The 14,830-nt window shown below is 46.9% G+C and overlaps 1 protein-coding gene across 2 annotated transcripts in view; it reads right to left on the bottom strand.

The window, feature by feature from the left end:
• Positions 1-1,392: 1,392 nt before the first annotated feature.
• PCDH11X (protocadherin 11 X-linked) overlaps positions 1,393-14,830 on the bottom strand; it is a 793,680-nt gene continuing 780,242 nt past the window's right edge. For both annotated transcript variants that reach the window (XM_056859145.1, XM_056859144.1), the window contains one exon: positions 1,393-1,950. In XM_056859145.1, the coding sequence (XP_056715123.1) occupies positions 1,559-1,950 (392 nt within the window). In that variant the 3' untranslated portion in view covers positions 1,393-1,558. The remainder of the gene's footprint in view (positions 1,951-14,830) is intronic.

Here is a 14,830-nt window from a genome sequence, read left to right on the forward strand (position 1 = left end):
AGTGAAACCTACCGGAACTGACAACATATATTATTAACAATCACGGTGATGTTTTCTAGAGGACACTAGCTTACTGCCAAGGCACAACACAATCCATAAAGATCTACCTCCTTATTTCATTCTATGTTTTAGTTTTGTTTTTGTTTTTAAGGGGAAAGGAGATTTTTGTGGCCATCCATAGAAACATTCACAACAGGTTAAAACCATATCAGTTAAGGATGGTTCCATGGCTGGAAGATGACATCTGACTGAGAGTCATTCTCAGTGCAGAAAAATAGGCTTTGGTGCAACGTATTTGAAATTGCTTGGTATGAAAGATGTTTTAGGAATATTACAGAAAAAGCTTGATAAAAAAATGAGCTGGAGGAAGTAATCTATAAAAAGTGATGGTATAGACAGCAATATCTCCTCTCTCCCATGGCCAACGTAAATAGTCTTTTGTTTACTACCTAAGAAATCAGGTGGTTTCCTCTACTCTGGCGACCAAGAATCTCCCATGGTGCCGGGATCAGGTCATGAAGAAGAAAAATATGATACCTGAAACAGCTGAAATGCCCCCTCCTCCAGAAAATAGTCCCAAATGGGATAATCTTCAGAGGGTGCAAAATACATTGATAAGACTGTTTCCCGCTTTTGATTCAGCACTAATCGTTCAGTGAGAGCTTTGTGGCAGGAATGGGGAAGGGAGAGGACTATAACAAATTCTCTCTGATTTGAAGTGATGGGGAAAGACGGAAATCTTCTACAGTCCTATGCCATACAAAGTCACTCAGTCCTCTCCCCCAAGCTTCATATGATGCCCTTTGACAACAAAAGCCCCCCACCCCACCCCCAAAGTAGATATAGGACATTGCTAATTCATCCCTGTCTCTGAGCCTGGTGGGTTATCATGGAAATGTGTATTATTGCAAGTGCTCTGTTTAGAGACATTTGTGCATACATCTGAGAATCAAGGAGACTGCACTGATGTGTTGCATGCTTTTGTGCAACAACATATCTGCTCCCCGCCCCGCATTACTCCAAAACACTATCATGGGATTTGCCAATGGTAAGTATGATGGGAACAACAACAAATTACTTCTCTATCTGGATTCTCTTATGAAGAATCACAAGGCTTTTGGACAAGTATATCCTCATTAGTCTCTTTGGATAATGTACGAGATATAATAATGACCTGAAGCCAAAGAGTTGATTAGAAAGTCCTCCTTTCCTTTAGTATTTACTATCACTGAGTGGATCTTTAGAACACTCTGAAGAATTTCCAGGAAGAGAAAGACCAACCTTGTCCTAAAACAATATTTTGTGCCATGGCAACTCATTGGGCAAAGAAACACAACCCCCCACCACCTCGACTCCTTCTGTTTTTGCATACCATTTATGAATTTGCTTCCGTTCATTACTTAGGATACATCTCTTCAGCTTCAGTTCAGGACCCTATGTACAGAAATATTCAGAAACCTGAAAAGGTTTGCAAATGCATTAAAATTGCGTTAAGCTGAGACTATATACACTCACACGTTAAAGCCCAAAATCACTTGGATTTGTCAAGCTATGCTTTTTATAGCTGGTGCTCATGGATCAGAGGGGTGTTACTCCCAGGCACGGCTGTCACCTGGACAGGAATGAAGTTTGCAAGAGGAATAACTTTGACGGGGTCTTCGCTGGTGCAGTGTCTTTCACAGGTGTTGTAGAACTGAGGCCTGGGTCCTCCTTGGCCTTTGTCAGTATCATCTTTAGGAACGGGCCTTCCTAGGGTATGTCTTCCCTCTGGCATGGCTCCTCTTCCCCATGCTTGCTGGAAACCAAAGGATGGCAAAGGAGGGTTGGATTGCTGGTACTGTGTCAAGGACGGAGGCATCCAGCAATTGTCGGAATGGCCAAGGATGAGGCATTCCTGTGTGCAGGTTTCAGAGGCTTCGGCTAGAGCTTTCTGGAGGTTCACTTCAATGGCTTAAAATAAGAAGAGAGAAGAAGAATATTAGAAGTCAAGATCCTTTTTTTGGTGGGGGGTATATTGCACTTTTCAGCATAACAAATTGTTTTTCATTTCTTAAATTGTCTCTTCTTGACATTCCTGACAGGCAGGGTGTGTTGAATGAAAGTGACATGCCCAAGGCTAAATTTTCGTGATGGTTTCTGGTTCAATAATTCGGCAATGGTAGCATACATCATAGGTGATGGTTCTGAACTAATACTGTATTACAGAACAGTGGCTTGTTTGCTGGGACAACAAACCTTAGTGGTAGGGTTGCCAGGTCCTCCCTCTCCACAGGTGGGAGATTTTGGGGGCAGGGCTTGGGTGGTGATCCCGCACGCGACATGATTACATCACTTTAGAAAGAAAGAAAAAAAAAACCTTCCCCTTTTCCCTTCTTGTACCCTCCAATTATATAAATAAAATAATAATAATAATAAAAAAGATGATTACATCACTTTCAGGTGACCCCAGAAGCACCACATAATGACAGGATGCTTTAGCACCTCAAACCCTCAAATGCTAGCATTTTGGGGTGGTTGAGTGCTAAAGTGTCCTGTTACAATGCGGTGCTTCTGGGGGTGAACCCAGAAGTGATGTAATCGTGCCCCGCAATCACATGCATGAGTGATCACTACTCTGAGGAGCCCAGTGGATTGGCAGGCAATTGCCAACCAATCTCAACAACCTGGCAACCCTATTCTCAGGCAGGCATCCGTGTTAAACAGTGTACCCTGGTGATGTGGGGGGAAATCTAAAATGTGGTGGTATAGGCAACAGGCTTCATGGGTCTTTCTTTCCTGTCCATTCAGAAACCTTTCTGGAGTAGGGTCTGATCTTAAACAGATCCTCTTCATTCTGATGCCCTTTCTCCAAATGTATCAAATTAAGTGGTACATGTGGAGGAGCATCATCAGTATCTCTATCATTGTCTTTTGTGAGTGGGTGTAGACTTTTCCATTTTCTTTGGTGTTTCCTTATTGACCCCCAACTGACCTTTCTTGTTTAATTGTTTTTTACTGTTTTTGATCCTTCACCACCTTGGAGGTTCTAAATTGGGTGGAAAGGCAACATTAAAAGTTTAATTAAAATAAAATAAATATCAGTAGAGCTTCAAGGCCCAGGCTAGCTTGATCTCATCAGATCTTGGAAACTAAGCAGGGTTGGCCCTGGCTCATATTTGGATGGAAGACCTCCAAGGATCATGAGGGAGAGGAGGGCAATAGCAAACCACCTCTGAAATCTCTTGCCTTGAAAACCCTACAGGGTTGCTATAAGTCAGCTGTGACTTGATGGAGCTCTCCACTACCACCAGAGTTTGAACACATGAACACATGAAGCTGCCTTCTACTGAATCAGACCCTCGGTCCATCTAAGTCAGTACTGTCTACTCAGACCAGCAGCAGCTCTCCAGAGTCTCAGGCAGAGATCTTTCACATTACCTGCTCGCCTACTTCCTTTAACTGGAGATGCTGGGGATTGAATCTGGGACCTTCAGCATGCCAAGCAGATGCTCTACCACTGAGCCACAGCCCCTTCCCCTTCAAGACTTAGGTCATGACACCATCATGGGCATGTTCAGTAACACCTGGTATCACTGATAATTGTGAGAAAATGTGGGTCCTGTGATTCCTGACATTCCTAGTAGCTGCTATAAGCCTTTGTAGCAACATCTAGCATCGTATGGAACCATGGGAGTGCAATGGGGCTGATTCAGTATGAAATGGCCCAGTTTTAAGTGAAATTGCTTTGGAGTGTCTAGCAGATGGTTGCATTCCAAATCAGAGGAGCCAGCTCCACACATCAATGAATTACAGCCGACTATCACTTTTCAAAAACTTAAAATATTTTCACTCTGTGTTTCTTTATGGTCTCTAAATTTAGATGCTTTTATTCATATCTGAACACTCATTTGCATCAAAGAGAAAGAGATTTTTTTTGAAGGCAAATAAAGCATCGCACTTTGATGCTACAGGTAACATTGTCAACTGTCACAGAAACAATATGCGGACATAATAATGCATGCACTGTCTCTCGCTGCCTCGTTCGCACTCGCTAAACAAAATCTATCAGTCTACAAACTTAGCGGGTGCGGGTTTGGGTGGAAAAGACAGCAATAAGGAAAGTTAATGTATATGAGTCCAAGAACTTTTGAAAACATACGAAGGTAGGGCTGCCAGGAGGCTTGGAATCCATCGGCCAGCTGACAGCAAGGATCGCGTGCACTCACGGCTGTGAGCAAGCAAACCCATCACCTCTGGTTTACTTCCAGAAGCAATGGGACAATTTACCACTCAGATAGGGGTTTGAGCGGTAAATCATCCCATTGAGCTGCGGCGCTTCCAGAAGTTAAACCGGAAGTGACGGGATTGCATTGCTCGCAGCCGTGCGCGTGTGATCCCTGCCCAAAAAATCTTCTGCCAGAAAAGACGGGAGACCTGGCAATCATAGACAAAGGCTACGATCCTGAAGTCAGATCAACTGTTTAAAGTCAGTTCTCATTAGCTTCTACGGGACTCACAATGCAATCCAAGCCAGGTTTAATCCAGCATGAACCCACTGATTAAAATAATAGCCCAGCTCTCCCACAACACACCAAGGGCCTATATTTCCCTAATACTATACACTGTTTTCTAGCTGCTCCTATGCCAGCTCCAAAGACATAAACAAACAATTCCTTTAAATCACCTTTCTATAGAAAAATGCATCCATACTTGGAGATGCCTAACACTGGATTTGACGACTTGGGATGCCAGAGGAACTAATTTACTTGAAGTGTAGCAGTGAATTTATAGAGGGAAAATTGGAAGAGCTCTCCACCTTTGGCATTTCAAAGAGAGTTTTGTGGAAACCACCAGCAGCACTCAGTGACTAATCTGCAGTAATAAAATAGACCAAGGATCCCCAACCCTTCTGAGCCTGTGGACACATTTGGAATTCTGACACAGAATGGTGGGCGCAGCAACAAAATGGCTGCTGAAGGAGGTAGAGCTAGCCTCAAAATGATTGTCAAAGCTTAACTTTAGTAACATGGTGGAGATCCTGCACAGCCAATTGAATCTCTAATAGCCAATCAGAAGCCTTGTTGGGCAAATGCCCTACTTGGCCCTACCCACTTCCTAAAAAAAAACACTTGGTGGGCACCAGCAAAGGTGTCAGAGGGTAGCATTGCACCCACGGTCATCATATTGGGGACCCCTGAAAGAGACTATCAACGATAACTAGGAATCAAAAAGTTGGGTTTGCTAAAGGAATTTTTAAAGTATGGAAAAAAACCCAACAACCACCCAGTGAAATAAAATATTACATTTTTTCCACAATGAAATATGCAGCATTGGAATATCATTCATCAACACTTGGCTGACTAGCATGAGATGTGGGGATTGTTCTTCATGAATATGCACCAGCTACCATATCTTCAGTATCTGCTCTTCTGAGGTCTGTAATGTATCTGCTTTCTTCTTGAACTTATCCATTTGTCTTCCCCCATCTAAGTTTTCTTATCCCTCCACTATTTTTTTTGCTGTCTGATCTGAATAACAATTCTGCTGCAACAAGACCTCAAGAAGAAGTTCCACATGCTATGGTGACTTCCAGACCAGACTACTGTTATATACTTTACCTCAGAAATGTCAACTGGCCAATACTGGTGCAGCTCCTCTGACTCCCAGTTTGTTTTCAGAACCAGTAAAGCTCTAAATTATTTTCAGTTACAACAACAGTCCCATTTGTGGCCCTGCTAAGTACACTCAAGTCATCTAGAGAGGACTTGGTATCTGTTCATTCACCGCTAGAAAGTTGAGTCTTTGCAGAGTTGGCACTGAAAGTATGGAACCCTTTGTCCTGTCAAGTATCAAAAGAAATGGAGCAAAACATACTTATATAAGAATGGGCTTGTCGGGTCAGATCCAAAAGACGTCTAGTCTAGCACTCTACTGAGTGTCCTTTCTTCCCAGTTTCTGGGCCAACTTCAAACTGGGTGCCTTTAATATAAGTGGATTCAATGAAGAGTCTGCAGGTGCTCCATCTACACTGCAGATGAGGAAGCTGGTGGATGGTATTGCTAGGAGTGCCTTCTTTCAATTAAATCTGAGTATACAAGCTCAAATACTTTTTGATACAGCTGACCTGGCGACTCTGATCCATGATGCATTAACCTTGAGACTAGACAGCTTTGATGCACTGCGCTTGGAGCTGTCCTTAAAGATAACTCAGAAACAACAGTTAGTTCAGATTGCAGCATGTTTGTTGACAGGGGTTGCTTGGATCATTCACGTTACTGGGATATGGGATCAACTGTCCTCGTTACCAGTTTGTTTCCAGGTCTAATCCTAGATGCTGGTCTTGGTCATTAAAGCCCTAGGACCCACTTACTCCCCCTAGGGTTGCCAGCTCCATGTTGGGAAATATGTGGAGATTTTGGGGATGGAGCATGAGGAGGGCAGGGTTTGGGGAGAGGAGGGACATCAATTCCATGGAGTCCAATTGACAAAGTGGCCATTTTCTCTAGGTGCACTGATCTCTATGGGCTGGAGATCAGTTGTAATAGCAGGAGATCTCCAGCTACTACCTGGAGGTTGGCAACCCTAACTCCCCCATAGGAACCCAAACAAACCTTACAGTATTTTCACTGGTCCTGCATTTAGTTTTCTCTCTCAAAGAGATGTACTGTGCAATCCTAAGGGGTGTGGTGGTTAAGTAGTAGTGTTGCCAGGTCCCTCTTTGCCACTGGTGGGAGGTTTTTGGGGCAGAGCCTGAGGAGGGTGGGGTTTGGGGAGGGGAAGGACTTCAATGCCATAGAGTCCAATTGCAAAAGGGAGGGCATTTTCTCCAGGTGAACTGATCTCTATCAGCTGGAGATCAGCTGTAGTAGCAGGAGATCTCCAGCTAGTACCTGGAGGTTGGCAATCCTATTAAGAAGTGCCTGGGGATGGCAATGCCATGCCAGCTCCTGAGTGGCTTCTCAGACAAAAAAAGGAAGGCAAAAAGGTAATTTTAACCAACCCCCATGAAACCCCTTCATAGGTTTTCAGGGGCTGCTCCTGCCTTTTTTCAGGCATAACTCAGCTAAAGGCAGCGTTCCTGGCCTGAAAGGGCTTTTGGAGCTGACCAAAGCCAGCTCCACCCCCGGGAATGCCCCCTTTGATGCCGCCAAGAACCCTTGCACCGGGAAAATGCTGCCGGCAAAGCTGCACCAGTGCCAGTGCCCATGGCTCGCACTGCCATGCTGCTCCCCAGACCAGCGTTAGTACTAGTTTGGCTGGCGCAAGTGGCACTAATGCTAGCGCTCGGGTCATGCCAGCTCCCAGCCAGTTGGGGCCCTTCCGTTAGGACTGGGCTGCCCATCAGACTCAACCTGGGTTAGAAGGACTTCTGTGGCAGTTCCATGCCTTTGGAAAGGGCTGCCGATATTTTGCTCTCCCACCCAAGCACCTGGAGCTGGTGCCGTTGGGATCGGGATCTCTTGGGAACCCTTTTTGTAGGGTATATAGCAGGTTGGATCCAACCGCCTGTTCAGCTGGCAAAAAAAGGTGGAGGGAGTCCTCTCTGACCACTAACAAAAGCTACACTGATGATCAAGAGACCTGCATTGACAAAAGCCATACAGAATTGGGGGTGTAGTCTGGGCAAGACTGAGTGAAAAGCTGGCTGGAGCCAACCCACAGCATGATTGAATAACACAGCTGGTTATACGGGTAGAAACAAGGTTTGCTTTTAGTTCGTTTCACCTAAATATATCAGTGGAAGTAGCCGAGAAAGAAGAAAGACCATACTATCATATACCTGCTGTGACTCCATTCTACAGCCACAGTACCTACGCCTGATCAAATTCCAGCATTATTTGCAGGATCAGGAGAAGCGGACTATCTTGGGCTTAAGAAAACGTTTGTCCCTTTTTCTTTTCTTTTTACGCTGATCACAGACAGGCACCCTGAAAGTACATTTCCCATCCTTATTTGAACTGCAGATTGCTTTGGGGAGCAAACAGTGGGATCATGTTTCTTTAATTTGGCTGCCCCAGAAATACTTTTCAAAAAAACACACCTGTATTTTTAAGACTGTCAGGTGAATTCTTGTCTCCTCAAATACATAGATCTGAGTTTGACTTACAGGTGCAATAGTTAAAAGGCTGCTTTTGTTGTTTGGCAGCCTGTGTCATCTGTAAGTTTAAAAGAATTTTCAATAATCATATATAAAAGTGGAGTTGGGGATGAGCGCGGGGACTGCAGCAATATTGCCAGCAGCTACTGTTCAGTCAAAAACCAATCATTTAACCTGATTGCTTTCTCTAAATCTTTCTTTTTATCCATGGAGGGAAGCTTTTATCAGAGACAAAGGATACATATTGCAAACGCAAATGGGGTTTGGGATATTATTATCCCCAAGGAATAAGAGCTCGTAGTAGAACAAAGAGTTTGGTAAAGTATTCTTTCTCTCCTGAGAGCAGAAGGAGCCCAGACATCTCTAATTAATAGACATGGTGGGTGTCGCCCTATGAAAATGCAAATTAGGATCCAAAAATGAGTTTTTTTAAAAAAAAATACAACTTTGCAGTGTGAAAATATGAGGTGATATTCATTTTATCTGTAGGTGTTCTTTGAGTGAAATTTCCCTCTCCCCTTGTGGATACTCCAGTCACTACCGACAGATATTAAACTGCTGTTATTTGACAGCTCCAACATGTATATAAACTTGCTAATTCTGCTATCGTGTACAGGTATGATGTCTCATGAATCCTAACACTAATAATACCACTGTCTCAATAAACCATGGGGTGGATAGACAGGCAGCAGACTGAGGGGTGCAGTTTCGGTTTAGAGTCAAGCTGATTCAGAGAGACAGTGTGAAGAGACATTAATTTCTCAAAGACAAAAGTTATGGCCTTTGGCAAGCATCCTAAAGTACGAATGTGGAGCATTGATGGCCACAAAATAGACCAGGTACTCAAGTTTAAATACTTAGGAGCAGTCTTACAAGCCTCTGGTTCTAGAAAAGCACACAGCAATTACGCAGCAGAGAAAGGGCAAAAATCTGCCTTAAACATCATTAAATTTCTAAGAACTAAGGGAGGGCATTACTTTCCAGCCGCTCTTAAGCTTTACCAAGCAAAAACACTGGCACAACTGACATATGGGATCTTACTTGGGCCACCTTCATCTACATTTGTCCCACTGGAGCAGGTTCAGTCTAAATTCTTGCGAGCAGCCCTCCATTTACCTTGTTGTGTATCAAATGCTACTGCTAGACTGGAGGCAGGACTGGTGAGGGTGGAGGCAAGGGTCTGTACTACTTCCATTACTCTTTGGCTTAAATTAAATCTTATCCCTCAAGAACTGCTACCCCTGCTTCTACAGGATAAGTTCCAGTCAACATGGCTAAAGATGGTCCTTAATAAAATGGCCTGCCTGGGCCTTTCTCCACCTCCCCTGCTAGCCATGGGCATAGACCAAGCATCAAGTCTCTTGAAGCAAAGGGTGGAAGACACTGAATGCCAGACAGACCTTGGAAAATCACCATTTTTTCTAGTACCTGATAAAAGTAGATACTTAGTCTCACCTGCGGCTTATTTTTATCATCTTGAGTCTATTAATTATAGGAAGGCCTTTACCCTTGCCAGATGCCAGGCCCTACCATCGGCTGTTTTACAAGGGAAATATAAGAAGATCCCAGATCAGAGAGGTTATGTCCGTGTGGAACAGGGGACAAAATATAAACAAATATGCACATCCATTTCTAGGGGCCTGATGCATTCTTAGGCCATTTATTCATGGAAGGGTTTGCATTGGATTTGCCTCTCTATAGATGCACATTTTCCCCATCTGAATTCTCAAAACTCTGCATGGCAACTTATTGTTGAGTTTTGAGAATATGAACGGGGGGGAAAGTGCATCTAAAGAGTGGCAAGTCCAATGCAAAACCTTCCATGAATAAATGGCCATAACCTTCATGGGATTTTTAGCCCTAATATATAACCTGTCAATTATACTCGGGGGCTCTCATGCAGGCGAAGGGATGTGAATGTACTGGTCTGTTTTTCAAACCAAGGACCAACCCACAAGGTCACTGGGGGATCCCTTTGCATCCCCCCAGAACAATTATTTTAATAAAGAGCAGAGACCTCTTATGCTGGTGGTGTCAGGCTGCTATCTCGGTTTCGTTATTGCCTCTGTCTCTGCGCTGTATTGTCTGCCCCCCAAGGTCGCATACCTAGGCCTGGGAACTCAGCTCCTGGGAAACTGTATTCAGCCTGTGCGTGTAATCTCCCGCCTTTCCTGCCTTATAATATCTCCCAGCTAGTGAGCCTCTCATAGCTGTCATTTTATTCGTTTGCACTGTATGCCTATTTGACCAGTAAAAGCCATCTGTTTGGACTCTATATGACTTTGTGGTGATTTCTGGTTCTGTGGGCCAAGGGCTGACATTATGACAGCTATCCCTTCTCTTCACCATTCTACTAGCCAGGCTGGAGCCCAGGGGGGTTCGCCTGCCACTTGGATGGGAGCTGTGTAGCTCTCCAGGTGATCTACACCCTGGAGCCCTTCTCTGGGGATCCTACTCTGTTACAAGACTTAATCGCTGAACTTTTCCGGACGACCCGAGAGGTTTGCCGCTTGAGGGGACTGGTACAGGAACAGTGGCAATCTCTTAAAGGACGTCTCTGGATGTTAACGTCGGAGGATACTGATGCTCGTCTAGATCTTCAGGACTTGGATCAATTACTGGACGATGCCCGATTGGCGACTGAGGATTTACAAATATTAACTGGACTTTTGGATAATCTTATTTCTCGAGAAACTCTTTCTATCATGGCGGGAGCCCCGCCGGAGGGTTTTTCCCTGATCCCGGATGCAGCCAGCTGTCAGGCTGAGGCCAAGTGAGTCGCTATTAGCACCGCTCTTCTCCTTGTGGAATGTACAAAGGACACCCCGGTAGCCACCTTGGCTCAAGTTTTGACCTCGACTTTTGGAGCCGAGGCACCCGCACTGGCGGTTCGAGTACAACCTCTGCTGGGCGGGGAACCCGACCCCCTACTCGCACTCCTGGAAACAGAACTTTTGCCGCGCATTACGGCAGAGACTGCCCTAAGACTTGAGAACGCCAAAGTTCTTGCGGATCAGCAAGCCGCCGAAGCGGCTAAGGTCGCAAGAGAGAGAGAGGCTGCAGAAGCAGCCAGGGCGGCTGCAGCAAGGATTAGGAATCTGGCGAACGTGGACACGCGCCCCAAGGACAATGTACTAGGGCTATCGGGTCTGTCTTATTCCCCGGCGTTTGTCCCGTCGCGCGCGACCCAACGAGCACGCCGTTTGGCTGACCGACGTCGAGACTCAGGAGAGTCTGAAGACGAGGATTTATATGGGGATAGCTCTCAATGGGCCACAAGCTTCCGGACCAGTAAGCCTCATCTTACTGGTGGCCCAAGTGAGGAGGTTCATCTCTTACGAGCCCAGAATCGGGAGCTCTCCGACCGTGTTGATCAACTCCAGGAAGTAATGGAACTTATGCTTCAAGAGAACAGGCAATTACAACAAACCCTGATAGCTCAGAGACAGCCCATTCCGGGTCAGGGGGTACCCGTACAGCCACCCGCCAATGTGCCTGCCCCACCCTTGCCTCCTGGAGCTCCCGTTGCTCCTCCGCCCGGACCACCCGTGCAACCACCCGCTAATGTGCCTGCTCCACCCTTGCCTCCTGGAGCTCCTGTTGCTCCTCCGCCCGGACCACCCGTGCAACCGGGTCAACCTGCGCCCGGCCCTTGGAAGCAACTCAAATTGAGGACTACGTATGACGGATCTCTCGAGACTTTGCCTTGTTTCTTGCATCAAGTGGACAGTTATATGCGAGAACAAGGACAACTTTTCCCCACGGAAGACAGCCGGGTGCGTTACGTAGCTTCCCTTCTGACAGGTAAAGCGGCTGACTGGATGGTCCTCCAGTTTGACACCCGCTCTCGTGCTATTCGTTCCCTCAACAACTTCATGACTGCCCTGAGAAGGAGGTTTGAGGACCCCTTCCTGGGGGAAAGAGCCAAAACGGAACTCTTACAATTAAAACAAGGCTCTGCTACAGTTCGAGAATTTGCCGATGAATTTCAACGACTGGCAAGTAAAATTGTAGGTTGGCCCGAGACCACCCTGATCCATCATTTCAGGGAAGCCTTGCATCCTGACATTCTGAACTGGTCTTACATGCGAGGCGATCCCGATACCCTCGAAGACTGGATCCTATTAGCCGAGGAAGTGGAAAGCCGCCGACGCTTCATTTCTCTCGTCCGTCAAAAGCACAAGGAAAAAGGCACCCAAAAGCCTCAACCCAAGGCACCACTGCTCGTCCCACGAAATCCCCCACGTCCGCCCCAGGAACGTGAAGCCCGATTTCAGAGGGGTGCCTGTCTTACTTGCGGAGAAATGGGCCACTTTGCAGCCGTTTGCCCACGCCGCCAGGAAATATTTCGTCCCAGCACGACAACCCGCGCCCGAGGTCGTCCACCACGCAGAGGCACCGCGGCCACCCGCAGCGCAGCTCCGGGAAGACCCACACCCTCTGCACTCCATGCCGGGGACCCAGCCTCCCTGCCTACTACCAACGACCCCGCCGGGTCTCGGATTACAAGTGCCCCATTGGGGGACGACTTTCCCTCTTCGGATGAGGAAAATCCTTGGATTTCTCCAGCCTTAAACCTGGAATCTCCCCTCGACTTGTCAAAAAACGGCTCCGGTCTGTGGTGAATGGAGCGTCTCCACAGACCTCTCAGGATCTTCCTATCAAACCGAATGCTCCTACCAAAATCAAAGAAATGGACTCCACCATCTACGTGGATGCAGTTTTACAGCAACTTAACGGTGGCCCACAAATCCCCGTTAAAGCACTAATTGACTCCGGTTGCTGTCGCACTCTCATAAGCGAAACCACTTTTGCTGCGCTCAGAGCCGACTCTGAGGCTTTACCCGCCCCCGTCCAATTTGCCCAAATGGACGGAAGCCATTTCCAGGGGGGTCCAGTTGATCACCGCACCATAGGGGTGGCAATGGGAATTGGTTCCCACTGGGAACAAATAGACTTCACTATAGCCCCTATCCGATTTGAAGTGGTCTTGGGAATTAACTGGATTAAAGGACATAGTCCCAGTATTGATTGGGAAACAAACACTATCTCCTTCGCTAGTCCCACCTGCGACCAGCATCGGCAAAACTTTGCTCTGCTATATCCGCTCGTTCCAGCATTAACCTCTACTGCCCCAGCACCACCGGCTCTACCCGCTGTATACCGGGACTTTGAAGATGTCTTCGACCTTAGGGAATGTGATGCCTTACCCCCCCCCACCGGGCCTCAGACTGTGCGATTGAAGTGGTAAAGGACTGCACATTAACCAAGAGTAAGATTTACCCTATGAGCGCTTCCGAGCGCACTGTCCTCCGGGACTTTTTGGACAAAAACCTCGCCAGAGGGTTCATTCGCCCTTCGAATGCCCCAAACTCGGCCCCCGCGTTTTTCGTCCGGAAAAAAGAGGGCGACCTTCGCCTGTGCATTGACTTCAGAAAGCTCAATGCGGTCACCCAGACCAACGCCTATCCTATCCCATTAATATCCGATATTTTGGGACAATTACAGGAAGGCCGTGTGTTCTCTAAATTAGACTTGGTGGAAGCTTACTACCGAGTCCGTATCCGCGAAGGGGATGAGCACCTCACTGCCTTCTCTAGCTGTTTCAGAATGTATGAATTCCTTGTGATGCCGTTCGGATTAAAAGGGGCCCCGGGGGTCTTCATGCAACTCATCAATGAAATCCTACATGACCTTCTATATCGTGGGGTGGTGGTCTACTTAGATGACATTCTCATTTATTCGAAAACTATGGACGAGCATGTAGCTCTGGTCAGGGAAGTTCTGCAACGCCTGCGTAACCATCAACTTTTCGCAAAACTAGCTAAGTGCGAATTTCACCAAAGCAAACTCACGTTTTTGGGATACATCATCTCCCACCAAGGTCTTCGCATGGACCCCGCCAAAGTCCAAGCCGTCCTCGATTGGACTCCCCCCACCAACCGGAAGCAAGTACAGCAATTTCTGGGATTTGCAAACTTCTACCGAGGATTCATCCCTAACTTCGCCCAGGTGGCTCTACCCATTACGGACCTACTGAAAACTAAGGGAAAAGTAAGCTCGGCTGCCTTGCCCTCCGCGAAAATCCTATGGACTGAGCAATGCCAAGCCGCCTTTCTGGCCCTCAAACGCCTCTTCACTTCGGAGCCGGTGCTACAGCACCCAGACCCAAATCAAATGTTCATTGTGCAAGTCGATGCTTCCGATGTAGCCATGGGAGGGGCTCTCCTCCAGCAAGGACCGGATGGTCTTCTTCACCCTTGCGCTTACTTTTCAAAAAAATTTGCGCACGCTCAATTAAACTGGCCCATCTGGGAGAAAGAGGCCTTAGCAGTTCATCATGCACTGACTCTATGGCGACAATTCTTGGAAGGGTCTAAAGTCCCCTTTGAGGTTTGGACCGATCACAAAAATCTAGCTGCCCTCACGGGGTCCCATAAGCTATCGGCGAAACAACAACGGTGGGCGGAGTTCTTTGCGCAGTTCCGTTTCACCCTGAAGCACGTCCCTGGGAAGCAGAACGTTCTTGCGGATGCCCTCTCCCGTTTACCACAATATCCGGTAAAACTCGAAAGACCCACCAACTCTCTGTTCACCCCTATGCAACGTGGGGCTCTACCTATGCTAGCTGTGCAAACTCGATCCCAGCATCAGCACACCTTACCCAACGTACAAGCTCCGCCAGCCCAACCGGCTGCCCAGCCGCCACCGCAACAAACCGGAGTTCCCGCCCTTCCTACCCCTCCGACCGCC

The sequence above is a fragment of the Euleptes europaea genome, chromosome 13, assembly GCF_029931775.1.
Source record: "Euleptes europaea isolate rEulEur1 chromosome 13, rEulEur1.hap1, whole genome shotgun sequence".
NCBI lineage: Eukaryota > Metazoa > Chordata > Lepidosauria > Squamata > Sphaerodactylidae > Euleptes > Euleptes europaea.